At 47.6% G+C, this 26,836-nt stretch overlaps 1 protein-coding gene across 1 annotated transcript in view; it reads left to right on the top strand.

Annotated features, from left to right (window-relative positions):
- The window catches only part of SPTBN5 (spectrin beta, non-erythrocytic 5), an 84,710-nt gene extending 59,181 nt beyond the window's left edge, over nucleotides 1-25,529 (top strand). The window contains 17 exon segments of the mRNA XM_036736689.1: nucleotides 186-358; nucleotides 3,691-3,781; nucleotides 4,785-4,931; nucleotides 7,927-8,064; nucleotides 8,173-8,429; nucleotides 9,881-10,067; nucleotides 10,972-11,184; nucleotides 11,700-11,896; nucleotides 12,356-12,560; nucleotides 13,652-13,846; nucleotides 17,980-18,135; nucleotides 18,917-19,134; nucleotides 21,352-21,541; nucleotides 21,996-22,172; nucleotides 23,580-23,684; nucleotides 24,122-24,368; nucleotides 25,462-25,529. Of these exon segments, the coding sequence (XP_036592584.1) occupies nucleotides 186-358; nucleotides 3,691-3,781; nucleotides 4,785-4,931; nucleotides 7,927-8,064; nucleotides 8,173-8,429; nucleotides 9,881-10,067; nucleotides 10,972-11,184; nucleotides 11,700-11,896; nucleotides 12,356-12,560; nucleotides 13,652-13,846; nucleotides 17,980-18,135; nucleotides 18,917-19,134; nucleotides 21,352-21,541; nucleotides 21,996-22,172; nucleotides 23,580-23,684; nucleotides 24,122-24,368; nucleotides 25,462-25,529 (2,964 nt within the window).
- Nucleotides 25,530-26,836: the final 1,307 nt, after the last annotated feature.

Raw genomic sequence — 26,836 nt, 5'->3', positions numbered from 1 at the left:
TGAGGAAATTATGGAAGACTTTACAGAGCAGAAGTATCTGAGGAATGGAACCTAAGATTCAGAGGCCATGTTTCTTTGGGCAGGACAGTTGCATTGAGTGAAGACCGTTCAGTAGGGTGGATGATAGCTGGGCACGTGAAAGGTACATTGGACTAAATCTGGATATTTTTGACTGTCCCTGCTAGAATTCCTTGGCCACCGTGGAGACCTTACAGTGGAAACATGAACAGTTTGAGAAGGGGCTAGAGACCCAACTGGAGAAGATCAATGCTATGGAAATCATGGCACTCAACCTGAATCAGAGCCAACACCCCGAGGCCCAGTGCATCACCAGCAAGTGCCAACTGGTGCTTTCCAGGTACGTCTTAGGCCCAGTGGGTAAGATAACAAAAAGCTCTGCGATAGCAGTAGCCAGAAACCTGGGCACTGAGGTTCCATAGGTTGGATTTGTGGGTGCGTTAGAGCATGTGAAGGAGAACCTAGGCAGGAATGATCAGTGTCCTGTCCTTGGCCACCCCCTTTGAACTTCATCTCTCCAGCTGTCTGTCATGCGTCATTCCCCAGAACTGTATTATTCATTGCCGCATCAACACATCTTTGAAAAATAATTATTCATGGGGCAGCTCGGTTGTATAATGGTTAGAACACCAACCCTGGAGTTCAAATCTGGCCTCAGACATTTACTAGCTGGGTGACCCTCAGCAAGTCACTTAACCCCAATTGCCTCCAAAAGAAAAAAAAGAAAAAGAATAAAACATGTATTCCAGACAACAAGCATTTATTAAGTACTTACTGCACGGCGCTGAGTACTTACAGGCACTGAGCTCAAGGAGTTTCCATTCTAATGGGATACTCAACAAGCAAATAAGTATGTAGTTACAAACTATGTATATGCAGGTGATTTCAGATGGATCACAGCTCATACAGAGGGCTGAGGAGGGGGCCAGAAAAGGCCTCCTACAGAAGGTAGCATTTGATCTGAGTCCTTAAGGAAGCCAGAGAAAGTAAGGGGTCCAAGTCTGGGGGAGGGTGGGAAGCATCCAATGCATGGAGGACAGCCAGTACAGATACACAGAGATACAAGATGGGTTGTCGTATCTGAGGACCTGTTAGTAAGGCAGTGTAGATGGATCTCAGAGTGGTGTAGACAGTGTGGCTCTAATATCTAATTAGAGTACCTTCGAGGAGGTGGAGCAGAGTATTTGTAAAACCCTTTGCAAACCTTAAAAGAAGGAAGAAAGGAAAGAAAGAACGAAGGAGGGAAGGAAGGAAGGAAGGAAGGAAGGAAAGAACGAAGGAAGGAAGGAAGGAAGGAAAGAACGAAGGAAGGAAGGAAAGAACGAAGGAAGGAAGGAAGGAACGAAGGAAGGAAGGAAGGAAGGAAAGAAGGAAGGAAGGAAGGAAGGAAAGAACGAAGGAAGTTAAGCATTTATACTACAAGTATTATGTGCCAGACACTGTGCTAAGCACTTTTTTTCTCAAATATTATCTCCTTTGATCCTTAGAACAATCCTGAAAAACAGGTGCCATTATTATGGTCATTTTATTGTTAAGAAAACTGAGTCAGACAGAGGTTAAGTGACTTGCCCCAAGTCACACAACTAGTAAGTATCTGAGGCTGGATTTGAACTCAGGTCTTGCTGACTTCCTAACCAAGGTTCTAACCTAGCTGCCAAGTGTTCATTTATTTAGCTCTAGGTGTTATGTAAATGCTTGCTATTATCATCATCATTAATAAAGATAACACTTGATGACACTTCTCAGTCTCAGCCCAGCTTCCCAACCAGGGCCAGCTTTCTTCTGTTGAGCGCCACTCCTGTCTTCCTTCCCCCGCCTCCTTCTGTTCTTGCTCCTGGCAAGACCTTCTGTGGTACAGAACCAGTCTCTAGATTTTGCCATTCCCTCTGCTGACCCTGAAGCAAGCACAGCCTCTTTAGGTTTCCTAAGAGCTGTTTTTTTCTTAATTCTAAGGAGCACTAGACCTGGTAACTCTAAGGAGAAAAAAAACACACACAGCATGATGTACTGGAGGAAAGACAGTAGTAGGGGAAGAAAATAAGCATTAATTAAGCACCTACAATGTGCCAGGCTTCCTTCTCCAGCTTATTTTTACAGATGAGGAAACTGAGGCAAACAGGGTTAGGTCACCTGCTAGTCACACAGCTAGTAAGTATCTGCAGCCAGATTTGAACTTAGGTCCTCCTGACTCCAGGAAGACGGCTATGCTCATTTTGGAGAGATGAATACTAGAGGCAGCAGGCCACATGGAAAGAGCAATGGTTTTTCAGTCTAGAGAAATGGGGTTTGAATCCCAGCTCTTCTACTTACTCTCAGTGTGGTCTTGGGCAAGTGATTTCACTTTTCTGAGATTTGGTTTCTTCATCTGTAAAATGAGGGGGAAGGATAGTATTTGTTCAGTTGTGTCCAACCCTTAGTGACCCCATTTGGGGTTTTCTTGGCAAAGAGACTGGAGTGTTTGCCATTTCCTTCTCCATTTTATAGTTGAGGAAACTTATAAAAATGAACAAACAGGGGTAAGTGACTTGCCCAAGGTCACACAGCTAGTAAGTGTCTGAGGCTGGATTTGAACTCATGAAGATGAATCTTGCTGACTCAAGACCCAGCGCTTTGAGCACTATGGCACCACCTAGCTGCCCTACGGGGAGGGATTACACCGTGACTTCTAAGGGCCCTATATAGGGCTATAAAGGGCTTTGTTTTTTCCTCTTCCAGGAGGGAGTCTAGTCCCAGGCAACTTGTCTCTCTTTTGCAGCCTAGAGGGAGAAGAAGGTGTGACAGGGTGCTGGTGATGGGTAGTTGTGGAGTGTAATGGCAGACTGGTACATGCACAGACCCCATCCACTTGCTCAGATGGCATTTCCAGATGAAGTATAGTAGGCAGCACTTGTGAATGTGCCCAACCCCTATTACGCACATACAAAAGATTGAATTAATCTTTATTGATGTTTCAGAGAAAATCCCAAAAGAGATCTTGACAGGCTGGGTATCAGAAGGCAGCTAAGAAAGTAAAATTTAGCAGAGCCTGGAAAACAGTGTACCTGATGCTTACAACGAGGAAAGAAGGAAGGGGCGGGGGAAGGCCCAAACTGAACATAGCATGATTACAATGACCAAGCTTGGCCTGAAGAAGGGATGAGGAAATGCACCTGCCCTCCCTTGTTTGCAGAGGAGGGAGGCTATGGGTGTGGAACTTTGCATACACTGTCAGATTTATTTGCTGAATCACTTCCTTCTTTCTCTTAGATCTTTTGTTATAGGGGATGGCTTGTTGGGGAGGGGAGGGGGAAAGGATATATTCAGAAATTAAGGAGATAGAAAAATAAAGGCTATCAACAAAAATGAACCTTTTTATTTAAAAAGAAATTTAATTGGGTTAAATATGAAATTTCCCCAGTATAGGTTGGACTATTTGGCCACTTTTTGAACCACTTGGTTGGACCACTTGACCACAATTCTAATTGACCAATGAGGTCCCTTACAACTCTGAAATTCTACGATTCCCAGGCTTAGTAATTTGTTTTGTCCTTCATAAAGGAAAGCTATCCAAAGCATTTCTTCACAGTGATACCAGGGGGTAGTGCTTTTATACAATATAGTGCAGACCACTGCCCTTCCCGACCCTGGCCCCCCAGAGAATAGCTTGTCCACCCAATGTGCCTCCCTTCACAGGAAGGAGAAGCTGTTGGAGAGAATTCAGCTCCGAAGGCACCACCTAGAAGAATTCCAGCAGTTACAGAGGTTCCTGCAGGACTCGTGTGAGGTTCGGTGATTCTTCTCCTCCCTATGTACAGTGGCCAAGTCTGGGCCCTACTGGGCTCTGGGGGGCAGTGGGAGGGAAAGATGGGGAGGGAGTTACCTCACTGAGAAACCTGGAGTACAGTGGAAAGAACACCAGCTCTAGGTTCAAATCCCCCTCTGACACTTTACTGCCTGAGTGATCTTGGGCAAGTTAGCCTGCCTGGGTCTCAGTTTCCCTCTCTGCAAAATGAAGAAATTGGCCTAGAGGGCTCATTCTAGATCTATGAATCTAATTCTAATTATTCTAAACTCGTTCTAGATCTATGAATCTAATGCTGATTCTCATTTGTTCTAGATCTATGAAATCTGATTCTAATTCTCCTAAACTCATTCAAGATCTGTGAATCTAATTCTAATTTTTCTAAGCTCATTCTAGATCTATGACTAATTCTTCTAAGCTCATTCTAGATCTATGACTAATTATTCTAAACTCATTCTAGATCTATGAGTCTAATTCATCTGAACTCATTCTAGATCTAGGAATCTAATTCTAATTCTTCTAAGCTCATTCTAGGTCTATGAATCTAATTCTAATTCTTCTAAACTCATTCTAGATCTATGAATCTAATGCTGATTCTCGTTTGTTCTAGATCTATGAAATCTGATTCTAATTCTCCTAAACTCATTCAAGATCTGTGAATCTAATTCTAATCTTTCTAAGCTCATTCTAGATCTATGACTAATTCTTCTAAGCTCATTCTAGATCTATAACTAATTATTCTAAACTCATTCTAGATCTATGAGTCTAATTCATCTAAACTCATTCTAGATCTAGGAATCTAACTCTAATTCTTCTAAGCTCATTCTAGATCTATGACTAATTCTTCTAAGCTCGTTCTAGATCTATGAATTACCCCACAGGGCACAATCCCCTGTTTAAGGACAGACGCAGAGCTCTCTATCAGAAAGCACGGAATGAGAATGGCAGCAGGTCCCTGAAGCTCCTTGTTCTTTCTCTTCTTCAGGTGTGCATGTGGCTGGGTGAGAAGAACCTCGTGGCCTTAGATGAGGGTTGGCGGGACCCTAGCACCCTGCAGGCCCAGCTGCAGAAGCACCAGAGCTTTCAGGCCGAGCTGGATGCCAATGCTACCCAGCTTCAGAAACTGCAAACGGTAAGGGCTCCCAGGGAAAGGCCACATGTGTTGGTGAGGATGGACTGCCAGCAGATGATACTGGGAGCCCCATAGACCTGCCCTGGACTCCCTGTTGGATGTCTCTAATTAGATGCACTATAGGCTTATCAAACACTGTGTGTCCAAAATGATGTTTTAGACAGTTAGGTGGCCCAGGGCTAGAATGATGGACTCAGAGTCAGAAAGACTTGAGTTCAAATCCTGCCTCAGACAGTGAGTGTGTGACTTGGGACAAGCTATTCATCCTGTATATAACCTCAGTTTCCTCATGTGTTAAATGTTAGACTCGATGGCCTTGCAGGCTTCTTTCAGCTCTAAATCTATGATCATCTATGGCTTCCCCCCAGAACGCGATTGCTCCCGAGCTTCCCTTTTCTGTCCAGGGCACTCCCATCCCTCCAGTTCCCCGATCTCAGAGTCATTCTCGTCTCCTTTCTCTCCCTTGTCCCCCATGTCTGTTGTTGTTCAGTCATTTCAGTCACTCCCGACACTTCCTGACTCCACTTTGGGGTTTTCTTGGCAGAGATACTGGAATCGTTTGTCATTTCCTTCTCCAGCTGATTTTACAGAGGAGGAAACTGATTAAAACAAGGTTAAGTGACTTACCCAGGGTCACACAGCTAGTAAGTGTCTGAGGCCAGATTTGAACTCGGGTCTTCCTGACTCCAGGCTCATTGCCTACCTAGCTGCTCCTTCATATCTAATCAGTTCCATATCTAGTCAACAAGTCTTGTTGATTCCAACTCCACAATATCAATTACGTCCATCCCCTTCTACCCACTCACACAACCACTACCCCACCTAGTTCAGGGACTAGTGCAATAGCCTCTAGTCTCTCCCCATCTGCAATGCATTTTTTTTTTTTGAGGCAGTTGAGGTTAAGTGACTTGTCTGAGGTTGGATTTAAACTCAGGTCGTCCAGACTCCAGGGCTGGTGCTCTGTCCACTGGGCCACCCAGCTGCGCCTCCAATGCATTCTCTATGCAGCTGCCAAATAAATATTCCTAAAACTTAGGCCTGACTGTCACTGCTACACTCCCAAGAAGCTTCAGCAGTTCCCTATTGATGAAGATTGGGTTGGGGATTACACGTGGTCTCACTGGTTGAGGGAAGCCCCTCCTCCCTCTCACAATGTAGGCTGTCACCTCCTTTGTGACTTAGTGTTAGACCCCATCAATAGAGCTGAGCAGCTAAGGGACTGGATTAGGGTTACATGCCAATATATGTCAGAGTCAGTACTTGATCTCAGGTCTTCCCGGCTCCAAAGCCAGTTCTGTCTACACTCTATGATGCCTCTCTGCCCTGTCTGAAAGGGGGTGTGAATGAACCTCAGGCAAGAGGAGGTGGAACAGTTAGACAGTGCTGGAGGTGGGGCAGGGGAATAAAGGAGAATGTCCTGGATATCTATGAAGACACATTATTATGGGGTGAGGGGGGAAGGGAACCAGCACTTTTCAGTTGCCTACTACGTGCCTGGCACTGTACTAAGCCCTTTACAAATAGTATCTCATTTGATAATCCACACAGAACTTCCAGAGGAGCAGAGTCCCTTTACCAAATGTAGATCTGTGCCTTTTTGTGACTCACAGCTTTAGGAAGCTGCCTGGGGCAATGAGAGGTTAAGTGACTTGCCCAGGGTCACATAGCTGATATATGTAAGAGGCAGGTCTTATACCTGGGTCATCATGGATATGACCCACTTTTTAGCCATAATACCTAAAGTTCTTCACAGTCTGGCTTCAGCCTGCGTCATTTTGCATTTCTCCCCTTACACACTCTTCATTTCAACCAAACAGTTTATCCGAGATTCTTTTACATATTATTCCATTTCCCCTCTCCACACATTTGCCCAGGCTGTGTCACCCACCATGTACTTTTGGAATCTGTAGTTTCCTTCCACTTCGCCTCCATCTTTTGGAATCTCCACCTTCCTTCAAGGCTCAGCTCAAGACCACATCCCGTGCAAGGCCCTTCCTCACCACCACCCCCCAGTCTGCCCCCTCCCTGAACATTTACTTCATATTTATTTGGTATATATTTTGTTTTGACGTATCTGTGTACATCTTGTTTGTCTCCAGTACAATACAAGCCCCCGAGGACAAGGACTGTTTCCTTTTATCCTTTGTCTCCCCTGTGTAGATCCAGAGCTACTCCATTTTAAGAATTACTGTATTTTGTTCACACATGTACGTCTCTTCCCCCCATACTAGTCAACACCTGGCATAGTACCTATCATACAGTAGGCACTTAATAAATGCGTGTTGGATGAATGAAGCAATACCACTCAAGAAGAGATGGAGGGACATTGGCCAAATAGGGTGCTGGGAGTCAGTCAATTAGTCAACATGTATTTATTAAGCTGCGGATAGAGTGCTGGGCCTGGAGTCAGAAGGACCTGAGTTCGAATCCAGCCTCAGACACTTACTAACTGTGTGACCCTGGGCAAATCACTTCACCCTGTTTACCTCAGTTTTCTCATCTGTAAAATGAGCTGGAGAAGGAAATGTCACACCGCTCTAGTAAGAAAACCCCAGATGGGGTCATCAAGAGTCAGACACAACTGAACAACAAATATTTATTAAGAACCTACTATGTGCCGCTAAGTGCTGGAGATACAAAGAAAGGCCAAAAACAGCCCCTGCCTTCAGGAAGCTCACATTCCATCGGGGGAGACAACATATAAATAATTAGGTACATGTAAGACTCACACAGGGCGGGTGGATGGTAACCTTAGAGGGGAAGTCTAGCAGCAAGGGGAGCCCTTCAGGAGCTATCGTTTGAGCCAAGTCTTGAAGAAGGCTGGAGATGCCGGGGCAGAGGTGACAGAGGTGAGGAGGAAGGGCATTCCAGGCTCCAGCCCAAGAAGAGACAGGTGGGCCGAGACCATGCCGAGGAAGGCATGTCAACCACCTCTTAGGGTTCATTCCGGCTCTCTGCTGCCTGAAGAGGGATAAACTCTTCTTTTTGGCCTCAGGAAGGAGAGAAACTGCTGAAGGAGGGGCATCCGGCCCTGGAGACCATCCAGGAACGGCTACAAGAGATAGGAGGTCTCTGGAGTCAGCTGCGGGCCAACTGCCTCAAAAAGAGCACCAAATTACAGGACGCTTATAAGGTGGCGATGGGGCCGGGGAGATGGAGGCCATGGGCTAACCAGAAGGGGTGATAAAAGGGGACACCTCCCCTTCCTCCCATTCTCCATTTACACTCTGTCTCTCTCAAGGCCCTGCGTTTCCAGAGGAAAGTGGAGGAGTTAGAAAGGTGGCTGGAGAACATGGAGGAGGAGCTTCGGGCTCCCTTGGGTGGACAGGACTTAGCAGGTGTGAAAGAGCTGCTGGCAACCCAGGTGGAGCTGGAGGCAGCCGTGGAAGGCCAGGAGGGACTAGCGCGGGCACTGATGGATCAGGCCCATGCCTTTGGCTGTGAAAATCACTTTCTAGCTGGGGAGATGGAAGAGCAGGCCCAGCTGCTGCTACTGAGGTAGGCAGCTTCTCCCACCTGTATGCCATATCCCTTGCATTCCAGGTTTCCCCTGTTGCCTCACTCTCATCCTTTCCTGCTTCTACTTTTTCCTTCCCCAAAGGGAAGTATCTTAAGAGAAGCCCACCTTAGGCTTTGTCTACCTCAGGCCCTCATTCATCTCTCTCTTTGGAGGTCATCTCTCATTTTGGTCAGTTACTGTATTGTGTTTGTCCTTAAGAGGACCATGACATCAAGGAGATGATGACTGACTTTGATTTGAGTGAGGGAGAGCTGTACAAGGTCACCAGCCTCACTTTCTCTTCCAGAGCCATCTGGGTCCAGTGGCCTGATATTCACCAGGATGACTGGAGATGGCCCAGGATGCAATGGGAGACCCTGGCCCTTTTAGGCTAAGGCCTTTTCAGGTTCTCACTCTGAGTGAAGTAAAGCCCATTCAGTGAATAGGCCTCTTTAAGAAGTGAGTCAAGGGATGGCCCTTAATACAATCATGTATTAAGCACTTCCTATAGGCCAGGCACTGTGCTAGGCACTGGAGATAGAAAGAAAGGCAAAAACAGTTCCTGCCCCTCAAGGAGCTTACATTCTAATGGGAAAGAAAACTTGAAAAAATAAGTATACACACAAGATATGTACAGGGTCAGTGGGAGAAAATCTCAGAAGGAAGGAACTGGGGGGTGAGCGGAGGACCGAGAGAGCCTCCTGCTTAAACTGAGACCCGAAGAAAGCCAAGGCAGACGCAGTGAGGAAGGGCATCTCCAGGTTTGTGGGACAGTGAGAGTACAAGTACAGTCAGGAGATGGAATGTCTTATTCAGCCTGTGTCACCAAAGTGTATAATACGCAGAGGGGAATTACCGATGAAAGACTGGAAAAGGTAGGAAAGGATCAGTGTGAGGAGTTTTAAATACCAAAGAGAGGATTTTATATTTAGCCTGGAGGTCATAAGGGAGCCAGGAGAGCTTTCTGAGTGGAGGAAGTGAGTGGCCTCAAGGAGCATAATCAGGCCTGTGCTGTAGGACAATCCCTTTGGCAGCCAAGTGGTCAACGGGTTGGAATGGAGAGAGGCTCGCGGGAGGGACAGCTGCAGGCTTGGACAGTAGTCCAGGAGGGTGGTGATGAGGGCCTGCACCAGTATGATGGTTATGTGATTGGTGGGAAGAAAGCAAGCCAGGTGTTGTTAAGGTGAAATAATAAAACTCAGCGTACATGTGGTGACTGTGAATGAAGTGGGGAGTTGGAGATGATACACCAAGGTCTCAAACCCAGGGAACTGGAAGGTTGGTAGTGCCCCTCGGGAGAAATAGGGAAGTGCACAAGAAGGAAGGATTTGTGAAGTTCTGTCTGGGGACAGGTTGAGTTTGGGTGCTTCTTCTTTCTAACACCAACATTCCAGTTCTGCTATCTCTCCCTTCCTCACCTCCACTGTCCTTGGTGGCTGTCCCATGCCAGGTACACAAACCTGAGAGAGTCCCTCCGGGAGCACCGGGGGACCCTGGAGGCTAAGAGCCTTCTGTACCAGTTCTTCCAGGATGTAGAGGATGAGCTGGCATGGGTGCAAGAGAAGTTGCCCTTGGCGACAGCCCAGGATCATGGACGGAGCTTGGATGCTATTCAGAAGCTCCAAGAGAAGCACCAGGTAGGTCACAACCTGAATGGGGAATGAAAAGAATGTGTGTGTGTGTGTGTGTGTGTGTGTGTGTGTGTGTGTGTGTGGAGTGGGGGGAGGGGAAGGGGCGGGGAGGAATGGTGGGGCAGGGCCGTGGAAGGGGGGATATTTGATCTCCAGAGCTAGGTCTAGGGTGAGTTCGTAGCATCCTGAATTTAGGGCCTGAAGAGACCATAAGGATCAGTCCAGGTCCCTTCATTTTATAGATGGAAAAACATTCCCAGAGAGGCCGAGTTGCCCAAGGTCACCAGTAGAATATAAGCTCCTTGAGGCAGGGAATGTTTTCGTTTTTGTCTTTCCTTCCCCAGTATCTGGCACATAGGGAGGAGGGGTTTAAGGAATGTTTGTTGAACTTAATTGACTCACCCAGCTCTTTTGCTCTCTCCCCCGCTGCCAATGGTGGCATTGGAGACCTAGGATTCAAAACTAAGTTTCTATAAATCCAAACTCTTTCTGTTATACCATCTTGCCTCTCATGCTAGCACTAAGGGGGAGCAATATGGGACAGGGACTGGACCTGTAATTTTATTGGTATAGGGAACTCCCAGGTGGTGAAACTCCCTCTACCAATGTAGGTTGGCACCTTCTCTGTAACTCATAGTCTCAGTTGCCTAGAATGCTAAAAGGTTAAGTAACTTGCCCAGGATCACACAGCCCTGCTTTCAGAAATAGCATTTGAACCCAGGTCTGTCTTACTTCAAGGTCAGCTTTCCATCAACCATGCAACGCTGCCTCTAATGGAATAGGATAAGGATTTCTTAGCATCTCTGTTTGGGTGTGACAAAGTCTTTGGGGACGTATCTGTGGGTGTCTTTATGTTGGGGAGCTATGAGGGTTCCTGGACCTCTAGGGTCACCTTCTTTTGCATTTGCAGAGCTTGGAAGATGAGATCAACAGCCATGAGGCTCTGGCCCAGGTGGTACTGGACACGGGTCACAAGCTGGTTCGGGGGGGGCATTTTGCTGCCAGTGAGGTGGCTGCTCAGCTTCAGCAGCTGAAAACCGCAATGGGCACACTTCGAGGTGAGGCAGAGCAGAGACGATGGAGGCTTCAGCAAGGTCGTGAGGCCCAGCAATTTCTAACAGAGGTGAGAAGGGTGAAAGATGACAGAAGGAGAAGGAACTGGGGGGACCCAGTATTTGGAGATAAACCACATTAGATTATAGGATCATAAATTTAGAGCCAGAAGGGAACTCTAACTCTTATTCAGGAGACCTCCTTTATAACTGCTTGGCATGCTCCCCAGAGATTTTGTTCTTGTTCAGTTGTGTCCGACTCTTCCTGACCCCATTTGGGGTTTTCTCAGCAAAGATACTGGAGTGGTTTGTCATTTCCTTCTCTAGTTCATTTTACAGATAAGGAAACTGAGGCAAACAAGGTTAAGTGACTTGCCCAGGGTCACACAGCTAGTAAGGGTCTAAGGCCGGATTTGAACTCAGGAAGATGAATTCCAAGCCCAGTGTTCTATCCACTGTACCACCTAGCTCCCCTCCTCAGAGATAAGGCTATACCTATTCCTTTTCTCCCTTTGAATTTTTCCCTAAGAACAAACTTTCAGGGAGGGATGGGGAGATGATCTAATCTCACTGAAGTATTCTCCAGCTCCTAGAGGCAGAATCCTGGCTGTCAGAACGAGGCCTTCTCCTGGACAGTGAGGATCTGGGGCAGAATGAGGACACCACTGGGGCCATGCTTCGGAGGCTAGAGGCCACAAGGAAGGATCTGGAAGGATTCTACATTCGTCTTGAGAAGCTACAGGAGACAGGCACCCGCCTAGAGGGCAGACCCAACCCAGAGAGGTAAGCAAGATATCAGAGAGGAGAAAGGTGAGTAAATATAACCCAAGGAAATGGCCAAGAAATTGGACTAACCCTGCAGAGGTCATCATAGGATTGTAAGATCAGAACCTTAGAACTGGAAGAGGCCTAGAGGTCATTTAGTCCAATGAACCCTTCATTTTACAAATGAAGAAACTGAGTCCCAGGGACCCGAAAGCCCAAAGTCACATGGGTAGTAAACATCCAAGGCTAGTGTTAAAAAAAGGATTCCGGGGCAGTGAAGTGGTACAGTAGATAGAGCGAGCACCAGCCCTGGAGTCAGGAAGACCTGAGTTCAAATCCAACTTCAGATACTTACCAGCTGTGTGACCACGGGCAAGTAACTTTAACTTAACTCCAATTTTGTCCACAAAACAAAAAAAGAGAGAGAAAGGATGCCACCTTCAAGATGGCCGAAGACCACTCTCTTCTTATTCCTAGCCTTAAGGCGCTGACCCATCTACAAACTCTGAAAGAGACCCACAAGGGGTTACTGCAGAAGGCCGAGAGCCAAGGGCGATGCCTACAAGAACAGCAGTACCTTTTTCACCTGGAGCGGGAGGCCCAGCTTCTGGACACCTGGTTGTCAAGCAAACGGGCCACAGCTGAGTCCCAAGACTATGGGCAGGACCTGGAGGATGTCAAGGTGACCTCTGCACAGACCTTGTGATAAAGTACTATCCCAAGGCAGCTAGGTGGTACAGTGAACAGAGCACCAGCCCTGGAGTCAGGAGGACCTGAGTTCAAATCCAGCCTCAGACACTTGACACACTTACTAGCTGTGTGACCTGGGGCAAGTCACTTAACCCCAATTGCCCTGCCTTCCCCTCTCCAAAAAAAAAGAAAAAGTACTATCCCAATGAAAAGGGGAGGGTGACTATGGTAAGGAAAGAAGTCATGAGGTAGGGAAAGGACCCCAGGACGTGGGGAGGGAATCCCTGGGCTCTGCATGTTGAGTGTTCTAGGGCCGGGGCTGATTGATTAATGAAGAGACAGGCAGGCCCAGCCAAGATTCTCCTATGCCACCAGGCTGCAGGTGTAGTGGGAATACCATGGGGTGGCGGGTGTCCTTTCCTCAATCCATCATAGGATCATTGAGTCTTGAAATATTTCTTTAAGGCCAGACTCTGTGCTAGACAAAAGTAAATAGTCCGTGCTTGAGGATCTGGCAATCCAGCCAGGAGAAACATATTCTTAAATAGATTATATACAAAACACTTTAAAAAATTTTTTTAAATGGTATTTAATTTTTTCCAATTACATGTAAAAATTTTTAACATTCATTTTTAATAAAATTTTGAGTTGCAAATTTTCTTCCTCTCTCCCCTTCCTCCCCCTCCCTATGGTGGTAAACAATCTGATATGGGTTATTTATGCATATGCAAAACAGATGCCGGTGATTTGTGGAGCAAGGGTACTAGGAACCAAAGTTCAGATCCTAGCTCTGATAATTACTGCCTCTCTGGGTCCCAGCTTCATCATCTATAAAGTAGAAGGGTTACACTAGATGTCGAGCCAGTCAATAAACATTTATTAAGTGCCTACTGTATGTAAAAGACAGTCCTTGCTCTCCAGGAGCTCAGCTGTAGAGACTAAGAGTTTAATGCCCAAGGTGGTGCTTGGGCTGAGACTGAAAGGAAGCCAGGGGTTCTAAGAGGCAGAGGGGAGAGGGAGCATGTTCTAAGTAGGGCAAAGGAACAGAGATGGTTGATAGAATTCTGGGTCCCACACTTGCAGGTGCTGGAGGAGAAGTTCCATACTTTCCAAAAGGAAGTGCAGACCTTGGGACCAACCAAGATTCAGGGGTTTCTCGAGCTGGCTGGCAACCTGGAACAGGCAGCCCCCAGGTGCTACCCCAAGATCCAGGCTCAAAGGAGCCGCATCGAGGACTCCTGGGAACAGCTGAACAGAGCAATGAGGACCCGCACGGAGGTACAAGCTAAACAGACCTGCCAGAGAGGGGCAAGATGGGCTGCAGTAGGTGAATGGTGGAGCAGTAGATAGATCACTGTGCCTGGACTCGGGAAGACCTGAGTTCAAATTCGGTCTCAGACACCTGCTAGCTGTGTGAGCCTGGGCAAGTCACTTAAAAAAAAAACACACACACACCTAATTTGCTTCAGTTTCCCTATCTGTAAAGTGGGAATAAAAATAGCATCTGTCTCACAGGGTTGTTGTGGAGATCAAAGGGCTTTGCAAACTTTAAATGGTCACGCAAGCATTAGCCACTATTATCACCATTCCTGTGGCTCAGCCCTCCATCCGGCTCCTCACTGTACTGTTGTTGGTCATTAATGACATGCAAATGCATTCCAGCCTTGAGGGTGAGGTCACCTGGTTGTCAGCCCCTGACAGGATCCTGGAGCTTAGGTTTGAGAGGGAAGCCCCAGATACCACCAAATCTGGAGCTGGCCATGCCCCCACCAAACAGGCCCTCCCCCAGTTCGTGAGGGACCGTGGCCTTTTCATCAAGGAAAGATGAAACACGTGCTCCCTTTGGCCAGCTCCCACTGTAAAATCCTACCAAACCCTTCAGTACATCCCATTAAGCGTCTGTGGCATGGGTGCTGTAGTTATCCGATCAATGGTGTGCCAGAACCAGTTCATACCAGAGATGATTATTACATGTTCAGCATGAGCATTTACCCCTCCAAAATAAACACAAAAACTACAAATTAGGACTATATTTATTACTTTGCTACTTGTCTAGGCCGGAAGTGTCCAAATTGAGGTAGTAGCTGCCTGCCCTGCAAAACTCACTAGTTGCCCCCTAAGCAAATTAAAATGTAATTGGGAAATTTTTAACAAAATAAATAAAAATATAATAAAACATAGATAATGTTAATTTGTGATATTCTAAGTCAATATGCTGCCCTATCTATTTCTATTTGAGTTTGACACCACTGGTCTAGATTTAAGACAGTGATGGAGAAAATGCCAATTTTCTTGGAGGATTAAACTTAAAAGTGTGTCTTGCATAATTTTTTTTTCCCAGAGAGCTGTGCCTATGGGGTGGACACTATTGTTATTCTCCCCATCCCACAGATGGGTAACCTAGATCTCAAAGTAGAGAAGTGGCTTGCCTACGGTCACAGAGGGTTGTGTCCATATGACAGAATAGTGCACGCTTTTCAAGAGTTGGAAATGCCATGCAGCCTGGAAATTAAGTTATTTGGTATGGAGGTATCTATCTAAAACATTGTTTGAAAGTGATTATGGTTCAGTGTTAAATCCAAACATTTATGGGCAATGGGCCAGACTCTGATAATGTTCCAGTTTAGTTAACTGGTTGAGATATTTTGAGATCTATATTTGTACTATAGGGATTTGTGATTTATTAGTTCATGAAAGAAAGAAAGCTTCTGATGTATAATTCTAAAAGGCAGTTTATGTCTTACTAGGTATGTGGAGGGTATTACATTTTTGTAGCATAGAAAAGTGAGAAGGGGGGAAGAGAGGGGAGGGGAGGGGGAGGAGAGGAGAGAGAGGGGGAAGGAGAGAGGGAGGGAGAGAGAGAGAGAGAGAAAGAGAGAGAGAATTGGAAATAGCATAGAATGGCTGGGCTTTTGCACAAAGCACCAACACCCCTGGCCCCTGGGCTGCCACCCCCAGGGTCCATTGACCCTCATGGCCTCCCAAGGGACTCTTTTCCATCAACTTAGACTGCACACATATAATGCCACCTAGCTTGGCGCCTAGTGCAGACTTCAGCAGCGGTGAGGGAAATCAGGAGGAAAACTGGTAACACTGTGCCTCTCCCCACAGAAAACAGTGCTAGCCCTCCCCCACCCTTATCTTTTTCTGCTCCCTGGCCACCCTTACTCTTCGTCATCTTAGATCTTCCTCTCACATTCACAAGATAATTAATAATACATAATAATAGCTACTGTTTTTTTAGCACTAAGATTCACAAAGTACTAAGGATCTTTTCAAAGTGCTTAACACAGTCCCAGGCACATGGTAGGATGTTAATAAATGCTTCCTTTTTTCCTTTACAAATATTATCTCATTTTATCCTCACGACAACCCAGGGAGGGAGGTGCTATTATTAATCCTTATTTTACAAATGAGTAAACTGAGGCAGACAGACCTGCCCAAAGCCATACAGCTTGTAAGTGCCTCAGGCCAGGATTTGAACTCAGGTCTTCCTGACTCCAGTCACAGTGTTCTATCCATTGGGGCCACCTAGATCATAGACCCAGAGCTGGAAGGGATCTCAGATTCAACCCCTTCATTTTTTAAAGGTAAAGAAGTCAGTCCCAAGAAAGCTAAATGACTTGACCAAAGTCACTCTGCTAGTAAACATCAGAAGCTGGATTTGAACCCAGGACCTCTGACTCCAGAACCAGTGCTCTTTTGACTATACCAAGATGCTTTGATGCTCGCTGAAACCTAGCTTTCTCCTGAAGACACCACAGCTCTTGGTTCCCTCTTGAGGGCTGGCTGCTCCTTCTCTCCCACCCCCAATGCTCAAGTCAAGGAGGTAGAGTTTGTACTCTCTGCTCCCCACTTTCAGATTCACCTTCTGCCAACATCACTCACCAGTCACCACTGGTCCCTTACAGCTCAGCCCCTCATTCTGAGATCCTTCTTATTGTATCTACGGACCTTCAGGTCACCCTTCCTTCTCCCAGTAAGCCATTGTCTTCTCTATCCCAGCCCCTCCCCCTCTAGACATCCGGGGGCCTCCCGGTTCCTCAGCTTCCCCACTTCCACGACCTCTGTGTTCAATGTACCTCTGCCCCAAGCACACAGAGCACTGGTCATACCTTAGAAGCCCTTCCCCAGCTCAGCCCACCCCCAACTAAACCTGCCTCAGATGCCAAAATTCGTACTGGGGGTTCTAGGTATTCCTCACACAAGCAGGCCAGGTTACCATATAAAGATCTAAGACTAAGGGGAGCTTACTCTTTTTTCCCTTGTTCTTCTTCAGTGGCAAGAAGGAAAAATACATTATATATAAACTAAGCAATTCAGGCATTCCAAGAAATGAGGTTGGTTTTCTCATGTGCCTTGTGGAAATTAGTCTCTTTATTGTCGGGCTAAGCAAAAACTGTCTTACCACTTCTCTTTTGGGCAACCCCCAATCTCTTGTTCTGTGGCTTTAGGAGAAAGAGCATGAGATTCTGAGTCAGAAGATGAGTCCTGGATCTGCCACTTAGCTACCTACGTGACCTTGGAAAGTCCTTTCACCTCACTGGGACTCAGTTTCCCTGTCTGTAAAATAAGAGGTTGGACCAGATGGCCTCTGAAATCTTAGATCCATGATCCTATAACCCTCCACCTTACCAGGACTCAGTTTCCCTATCTGTAAAATAAGGTGGTTGGACCAGATGGCCTCTGAAATCTTAGATCCATGATCCTATAACCCTCCACCTTACCAGGACTCAGTTTCCCTATCTGTAAAATAAGGTGGTTGGACCAGATGGCCTCTGAAATCTTAGATCCATGACATGTAACCCTGAATGAATCCCTCACCTTAGTAAGGGGGTTGGGCCAGATGGCCTCTACAGTGTTTTCTGACTCTAAATCCTATAATTCCATCTGACAAACATTTCTTTGTTAAGTGCCTGTGATGGGCAGGGCATTGGCGATACATACTGGAGAGGAAGTGGAGTGGTTTATTGCATTTGGAGTCAGAAATAGATGGGTTCAAATCCTATATCAGATACTGGTTACACGACCCTAGTGAAGCCATTTAACTACTCTGAGCCTCAGTTTCTTCATCTGTAAAATGGTGATACTGATGGAACCACCGTATAAGTGAGGCTCAAATGGTACAGCGGATAGAGCCCCAGGCCTAGAATCAGAAAGACCTGAGTTCAAATCTGGCCTCAGGTGTATACCAGCTGTGTGACCTCAGGCAAATCACTTCACCCTGTTTGCCTCTCAATTCCTCATCTGTAAAATGAGCTGGAGAAGGAAATGACAAACCACTCCAGTGTCTTTGCCAAGAAAACCTCAAATGGGGTCACCAAGAACCTGAAATGACTGAACAACAACCTGTGAGTGCAGAGTTAGGGATCTGTCCAGTCACACCTCCGGTCCTTTTATTGTCTTCCCAGAACCTGGCTGCTGCCAGAGAGGTCCATGGCTTTGATCAGGCAGCAGCTGAGTTATGGAGCTGGATACAGGAAAAGGCTGCTGTGCTGGGTCAAGGGGACCATGGCCACAACCTGTCATCTGTGCAGGCCCTTCAGCAACAGCAGAGGAACCTGGAGGTGGGTGAAGGAGCCTCAGATCTGGAAGGACCAGACAGCACATTCCCCCTCCCACAGGCCTGAGTTAGCACAACCTTCTGGGCTCTGTGACTAAGTCTAAGGGAGAGAGACAGAGAGATAAACAGACAGACAGACAGAGAGAAGAGAGAGAGAGAGATAGAGGGACGGGGGCGGGGAGAGGAAGAAGAGGGGGAATAAGAGAGAGTGAGAGAAAACAAAGGGGAGAAGGAGAAGTGGGGGTCTAGGGTTGAGGATAGGGAAGAATAGGAGACAGAGAGAGGGAAGGGGGAGAGAGGGGGGAGAAAAGGGGAAAGGGGGAGGGGGAGAGAGGAGAGGGGGAAGAGGGAAAAGAAGGGAAAGAGAGGAGAGAGAGAGAACAGAGGGGAGAAAGGGGAGGGGGAGAGGTGGGGAATCTAGGGGTGAGGATATGAAAGAATGAGAGAGGGAGGGAGGGGAGAGAGAGAGAGAATATGAACAAACAGGGGAAAGAGGAGAGGAAAGGGAGAGGGAGAGGTGGGAAGTCTAGGGTGAAGATATGGAAGAATGGGAGAGAGGGAGGGAGAAGGGAGAGAAAGAGAGAAGGAGGGGGAAGGGGGGAAGGGAGGAGTCTAGGGGTGAGGATATGGAAAAATGGGAGAAGGAGAGAGGGAAAAGGAGAGGGGAAAAGAGAGAAGCGAGAAGGGAGAGAGGAGAGGGAGGAGAGGGAGGGCAGAAGGAGGACCCCGAGGCAGGAAGCACACATCCCAGGGCAGTGTGGTCTGCTAATGCTCTTTGGTTGCAGCGGGAGCTGGTAGCCATGGAGAAGGAAGTGGGTCGGGTACGGGCTGAAGCTGGCTGGCTGGGCCGCCTGTACCCGGCTGTTCAGGAAAGCCTGGCCGAGAGACTGGCAGAGGTGCAGGAATCCTGGAGCGCGCTGGTCAAGAAGGCCCAGAATCGAAGCCAGTGGCTGCAACAAGCAGAGCATGGCCACATCTTCATAAGCCGCTGTCAAGAGCTGCTGTGAGTGGGGGCCCAGCCTAGTTGTTCCCTGCTCTTCATAGGGGCTTCATTGGGAGCCCACAGGCCGGCCCACTGTGCTCTGGCCTGGTCAGACCCATGGGCAGTGTTGTGCTCTAGCCCAGTCAGACCCCATTGGCAGTGTTGTGCTCTGGCCTGGGTGGGGGGTGGGCTGGGGGAGGCAGCCTGGGAAGGAGACTTAGATAAGCTGGAGAACATCCAGAGGAAGGCAACCAGCATGGAGAAGGGCTTTGAGTTCATGCCCTCTGGGGGTCAGCTGAAGCAGCTAGAAAAGGAAAGACTCAGGAGGGAAGTGACTGCTGTCTTCAAATATTTGAGGGGCTGTCAGATGTGAGAGGAATCAGGCCCCAGAAGGCAATAGACCTGTGAACACTGGGCATAAATGGCAAAGAGCCCAATTTAAGCTTGATGCCAAGAAAAATTTCCTAGCAGTGATTGCTGTCCAGAGGTAGAGCTGGGCCCTAGGTTCCTCCTCACTGGTGGACTTCAGACAAAGGCCAAAAGATCACTTATCAGGTATTCGTAAAATGAAGGCATTGGACTTGACCTGGGAGGTCTCCCATCCCTAAGGTCTCTGATCCTGTGCATTCTTTTTCAGGTATGGACTAGACTGGATGGCTTCTGAAGCTTCTTCCAGCTCTGAAATTCTGTGGTGGGCCTTTCTCCCCCTAAAGAGCACAAATACATAAAGCATTTATTCATGGATGCACAACACTGTGCTAGGGATTGGGGGGAGATAACTTGTAATAGTCAAATAGCTCTGTGAGCTCACGGCTATGGGAATTCTCGCCAATGGTTTAGATTGCAACCCAACCATGCCTGCCCATTCTATGTATTTTTTCCTTCATGTTCTCTGATAAGTTTTCCACAAGGAGAACTAATAGAAAATTCCAGAAACAGACAAATTCTGACAAAAACAGGAAGAGCAGAGAAGAGAGACAGAGAGAGACAGAGACAGAGAAGAGAGAGAGAAAAAGAGAGAGATAGAAAAGACAGAGAGACAGAGAGAAAAGAGAGAAAGAGACACAGATAGAAAAGACAGAGAGACAGAGAGATGACAGAGACAGAGGAGAGAGACAGAGTCAGAGAAGAGACAGAGAGACAGAGAGAGAGAGAAGAGGGAGAGAGAGAGACAGAGAGACAGAGGGAGAGAGAGAGAGAGAGAGAGAAAAGGAGACAGAGAGAGAAGAAAGGAGAGATAGACAGACAGAAGACAGACCCTAGGAAAACCTGAGGCCAGTCAGTGCACACTGCCGCTGTTGCTGATACCAAGGGCCCCAAGGTAGGATGGTCCCCGCATAATCCCATGTGAGTCGGTCCATCCTGGGTGGACACAGTGAAGCAGCAGGACAAGGCCATAAAGGGGACAGGCTCTTCAGGTGTGGGGACAGAGGTGGCACAGGAGTGGGAAGATCCCATTTCCTTGCTGCCAGAGGTACCAACATGGCGGTGCACGTGTGGGGAGGGATGCTTCTCCATTGGGATACCTCATCTACCCAGTGGCCTCATGCTCCTTTTGGCTCTGGACTAAGAGCATGCTGGTAAATGCTCAACAACCAACTCTCCAGGAAAGAAATGTGCATGGGAAACACTTTTAAGTGGAATCTGTGTTTTTAACATTTTCTCCACCACTTTCTTAAGTCTGGACAATCAACAAAACAATAAATCGAACCCCGATTTGTAGCGTTTGCAGATTTCCTGGGTATAAATGCTCACAGTGAAAATTTAGCAGTCGGTTCTCAGGAGCCTGGCTCTTAAGATGCCATTAGGCCAGCTCTAGCATGCCCCCTGCTAGGCCCAACCAGCAGTGCTGAGGGATTTTCCTTACCTTCTCCAAATGTGGCCCACAGGAGGCATCCATTGGTATGCCTCATTTTGTTTTTCACTCCCACATTTACTTAATGATTATAGGTCTAAGGACCCAAGAGGCCACTAATCTAACCTGGACTTCATTTATACGGATGAAGAAACTGAGGTCTGGAGAAGTAAAGTACTTGCCCAAGGTCACACAGCTAATAAGCATCAGGGGTAGGATTTGAACCCAGGTTCTCTGACTCCAGAGTCAGTGGTCTTTCCAGTGAACCACCCCGTCTCCTTTGGGGAAGAGGACAAGAAAGTATGTCCTTTGTTATGATGACTCCCTTCTGGGGTCTCCAGGCTCTGATCTAGGTTTCCTACTCTTCCCAATCTGACCCACAGAGGCCTGACCCAAGAGATGCAGAGGCTGGTGACGTTGGAAGAACCATTTGGGGATGTAACGGGGGCAGAACGACAGTTACTGCAGCATGAAGGGCTCAGGCAGGACATTGAGGAACACCGGCTTCTGGTGCGGGACGCCCAGCAAGAAGGAGAGCGGCTGGCAGGCAGCGGTCATTTTATGGCCCAAGAGGTCAGTGCAGGAGAAGAGGTAGGAGTGGAAGCCAAGGACAGGCTGGCTTTGGGAGGGAGCCCTAGCCGGGAGAGGGAAATCTAGGGGTGAGGATGTGGAAGGATGGGGGCTCAGAGTGCAGGAGGAGCTAGGAACCCAAGGCCTCTCTCTTGTGGATGGTCTAGCCCTGCCCAGTCTGGCCAACCTGGGCCCATGCTCTGTCTTCTGAAGCAGCTTAGTGGTAGAGTGGATAGAGCAGCAGGCTTGGCATCATGAAGACTTGAGCTCAAATCTTGTCCCCTATAGCTTCTAGAGGTGTGACCTTGGCCAAATCACTTAAACACTCTGTGCCTCAGTTTCTCCATCTGAAGAATGGGGGTAAATAACACCACCCACCTCATACGGTTACTGTAAAGATCGGATGAGATAACACGTAAAGCACTTTGCAAACCTTGTCATCCTCATCCCCATCCAGGTGAAGGAGTGGCTCCAAGAACTGGGAGACCAGCTGCAGGAATTGCAGGAAAAGTGGGCATGCCGTCATGGGCTGTACAAAGAGAACTGGGAGCTGCAGACACTCCGACAGGAGCTAGAAAAGACTGACGCGTGGCTGAGCTCAAGAGAGGGCCTCCTCCTTGACCCCAACCTTGGGGTAAGTCAGCACCCTGCCCCCCCAATCCTCTCCTGCTTCCCTTGGGGCCCTGACTTCTCTAGCTCACTGGTAGTGCTGGAGCCTCTGCCTAAACAGGACTGATGGGGAGGCAAGTGAGGACAGGCCGTCAGCCAAGAAATTTGATTCAACAAAAAAAAACATTTATTGTGTCTCTTATGTGCAAGGCAAACCTTTTGCTCCTTTCAACACAGAAAGGGCCAAAGCTAAAAGTTCTCTTAAAAGACTGCTTCTCTGTAAGGTGGATTTTAGATTGTATCATTTGTCCAATTCTCACCTTTTGTTGCTTATTCAATTAAATATGCCCCTTATCTTTCCTTATTTTTTAAAAAGCACCTACTATGTGCTAGGCACTGAGATACAAAAACAAAAATGAAACAATCCCTGCTCTCAAGGAGTTTATATTTGGAGGGGCGGAGGAGGTATTGAGGACATACATAAATATAAGTATGGGACAGGGTAAATACAGAATATTTGGGGCAGGTGGAGGAGGTGAAAGCGCTAAGGGGGGGGGGGGTGAAAATGAGAAGATTCCATGAAGGAGGGAGCACTTAAGTGAGGTTTGAAGGAAACCAGGGATCCTAAGGGGCAGTGGTGAAGGAGGGAGTACATTCCAGGCATGGGTCACAGCTCGTACAAAGGTACTGAGGTGGGAGATGGAATGTTGCATGCTGCTGCAGCAATGGATGCTGGAAAGACAAAATTGAAAAACAACGCAGAGCTTACAGTATGGGAACAGAGCCTACGACGTGTGTGTATTATGTGTAATCTGTAGAGCGCTGGGAAGATCTGAAGAGGGAAGAGAACATTTTATACTTGGGGAAGAGTGGGAGGTCAGATCAAGGATGGCTTCATGTAAGAGGTGGCCACTTGTGTTGAAATGTGAAAGAAGATGAGGAGCAGGGGCAGCTAGGTGGCGCAGTGAGTAGAACACCGGCCTTGGAGTCAGGAGGTCCTGAGTTCAAATTCGGTCTCAGACACTTGGCACACTTACTAGCTGTGTGACCTTGGGCAAGTCACTTAACCCCAATTACCCTGCCTTCCTCCCACCGAAGAAGAAGAAGAAGAAGATGAAGATGATGAGGAGCAGGCTTGGGAATTCCAAGCACCGGCATCAGCCTGGGCAAACTGGTGAAGGTAGAAGATGAAAGGTCAAGTCTGGGAAACCAGTTTGGCTGGAACATAAGAGTGTATGGAGAAGAATAACAGGAAACAATCGATTTATTAAGTGCCCACTGTGTGCCAAGTGCTGGGGATACAAAAAGAGGCAAAAGACAGACCCTGCCCTCAAGGTCTAAACAAGGCTCAGAAGATGGAGGTTGGCACAGGAGATGGAGGTTGGCACAGGGTTGGGCATCTGGGTCTCATTTCAGCCCTGCTTCTTTCCAGAACTCAGTGTCTGAGGTAGAAGAGCTACTCAGAAAGCACCAGGACCTTGAGAAGATACTGGCATCCCAGGAAGAGAAGTTTGACCAGCTGGAGAGGAAGTCTGAGGCATGGGGATGGGGGCAAGGGGGGGAAAGGAGAGAACTAGAATGGAGATACTTTAGTTACAAGTGGAGGTGGTCTATCTTCTTGGTATCATATTGTGACTCAGCATCCTTCCCAAGCCCTTACCTCTTTTTTCTTAACCCTCCACCCTTCAATATCACCCTTTTCTGTTCCCATTGCTATCTGGTACTGCCCCCATACCTCATCAACATTGGTTGAATGGAGTGCTATTGTAAAGGGGTGGGAGACAGGGAGGGAAAACCTCCTGAAATCAGGGGTAAGGTAAAGATGGGAACCACAGAGAACCAGGGGTTCTTTGGAGGACTGGGTTTGGGAGAAGTTTGAGAAAGGAAGGAGATGCAGGGAGACCATCTCAGCTCAGAGCCCACAACTCAGGTCAGTGGCCCGGTCTTACCCCAGTCTCTATTCTGGGCCCGCAGATTCACCAGAAGCTGCTGGAGCTGGTAGAAGCAGAAGGCTTAAGATCCAAGACCATGGAAAAGAGAAGTAGACAAGTCCCATCCCTCAGGAAGAGGCCCCCAGAAAGCCTGGGGTCAGGAGCAAAATTGGCCGATAGGAGAAACCTGCAGAAAAGGATCCCCTTCCAGCCCTGGACTCCTTTCACCACTGCCTTCTCCCTGTTGCAAACAGTCAAGCAGAATGTCCCCCTTCAGGAGAGGGAGTCAAGTGGGGAACAACCCTTGGGGACAAGGGAGACCAGTTCTGCTTCCTTCCTGTCCCCTGGAACCATATTAGTGAGTAATGACCATGGGACCTGGGGTTTGGGAGACAATGGGGCAGTGAGCAAGTGGCGTGATATATTGGAAAGAATGATGGATTCAGAGTCAGAGGAACTGAGTTCAAATCCTAGCTTGGCTATTTACTCCCTGCATGACTTCACCTCTGTGAGTGAATGAATAAATGCATGAATAAAACATTTATTAAGTGCCTACTATGTGCTAAGTACTGGGGCTACCAATAGAAAAGGAAGACTGGCCTCAGATCTGGTGTTCCAACCTCTCATTTCTCAGCACTGTGGTATTTTGTTTTCAGGGTCTAAAAGATCCCCCTACCCTGGAGGGGTTAAAAAAACTGAAGGGAAAACCACAGTTCCTGCCTTCAGGGAGGCAGGTGAGTCCCAAGAGATGAGATTCCTTCTTCTGACTTTATTTTTCTCTCCTCCCAGAGCAGTAGGACTCAACTCCTTTGAATCCTCAGGATGAAGTAGGTAGGGACAGTGATAGACTTATCTGGACCAGCCTCTAGGTCCTCAAGTGTGGCCCTTTGAGGGATTCCACATGTGGCCTCGAGGTCTCAGGTTCCCCACCCCCATCCCCGCCCTAGGCTGTCCTTCAGAATCCCAGGGAAGGAGGGCTCTGCCTTGGGCTGACCGTCATCCCTTCTTTCTGCCATGTTGAAGGAGCCCCAAAGATACCCATTCCTTAAATTACTACACAGCTGCTTGAGCAGGAAGAGAAAGTCAAGGGTGGGGCCGGGGGGAGAAGGGAGGAGGAAGGGGAGAAGAACCACTCCCACTACCCACGTTTTGTCTCTGCAACTGGGTGGGAGTCCCTGGAAGAAGTCCGACAGGGCATCGCAGTGGGACCTCCTGAGGCTGAACTTAGACAAGAGAAAAATACTTGAGATACATGGGGCAGAGACCAGAAGATTAGGGAAGGAAGGGGGAAAGGTGGGCTGGGTGGCTGGGGAGAGGATTCAAAGGTGAGGAGAAGCTGAGAAATGGGGTCACTGTTGAGACCTGCTTTTTGCCTTTTCGCAGGATGTCACTTCCCCAGCCCCCCACAACCTAGCAGGAGCCGGCTGCAGAAAGCCAAGTGGCTGCCTTGAAAGGGAGGCCACTTACTACTTGAGGTGAGAGCCCTGGGGACCTTGGGGGAAGATAGACACATGATCCCAGGACATAAGAGATAACCAGATACCTGGCTTCAGGGAGGCAGAGATACTCCATACAGCTCACCCTGGCATGGCCACTTCTTTGGGGGTTCTAAGGGAGACAGTTAAGAGGTTCCGATGGCTAAGAGGTTCCTGTAAAAGGACCGTGGGAAGAAAGAAAAGAAGAAAACTGGAAGTTAAAATGACATCCTGTCTGTGATTGGTTTGTTTGCCAATCAGGAGAGAAGCAGCTTCACTTCCTAGAGATGCTTATGATAGATATCGACTCCATGTGAAAACCTAGGATTTGGGGAGAAGGGAAAAGAAACAGAAGAGAAAAGAAGAAAGGTAGCATGATGACGACGACGATGATGAGCAACTAGTATTTATGTCTCATTCTAAGGTCTGCAAAGATCGTTGTACAAGTTATCTCATTTAAACTTCACAACAATTCTAAGAGGCCAATGCTACGACTAGCTAGTAAGCATCTGAGATAGGATTTTGAAGTGGGGGCACTAGGTGGCACCACAGAGCACAGAGTGCCAGCCTGGAGTATGGAAGGACTCATCTTCCTGAGTTCAAATCTGGGCCCAGACATTTACTGTGTGACCCCGGGCAAGTCACTTAACCCTATTTGCCTCAGTTTCCTGATCTGTAAAATGAACTGGAGAAGGAAATGGCAAATCACTCCAACATCTTTGCTAAGAAAACCCCAAATGGGGTCACGAGGAGTCGGACACGTCTGAAAAGACTCAACAACTTGTCGAATCCAAGTCCGGCTCTCTCTCTCCACCATGCCACCTCAATGCCACAAAAGAATGGGCAAACGGCAGCGGCAGCAGACAGCAGGAGCGAGGGTGGATGTCAGAAATAGCCACCATGCAATTTAAGAGATTAGAAGTGGTGACAGCTGGTAACAGCTACCGCGATGGTAAAAAGGAATAGAATCAGAAACATAGATTACAAAACAGCATCACAGTCACAGAGACAGATGCCTAAGTTGCAGAGTCCCCCAAGTGAACAATCGACACGTATTTATTAAGAGTCTACCGTGTGCCAGGCACTATGTTGGAGGCTGTGGATGCAAAAGACCAAAAAACAAAGTAATCTCTGCTCTCAAAGAACTTAGATTCTTTTGGGGGAAAACAACAGGTACACACATAAGAATATTATACATATATACAAAGTAAATACAAGGTACTTGAAAATTTGTTTTTGTTCAGGCATGTCCAACTCTTTGTGACCCCAAGGACCATACTGTC

The sequence above is a fragment of the Trichosurus vulpecula genome, chromosome 8, assembly GCF_011100635.1.
Source record: "Trichosurus vulpecula isolate mTriVul1 chromosome 8, mTriVul1.pri, whole genome shotgun sequence".
Lineage (NCBI taxonomy): Eukaryota > Metazoa > Chordata > Mammalia > Diprotodontia > Phalangeridae > Trichosurus > Trichosurus vulpecula.
This window is presented reverse-complemented; position numbering and strand designations above follow the sequence as displayed.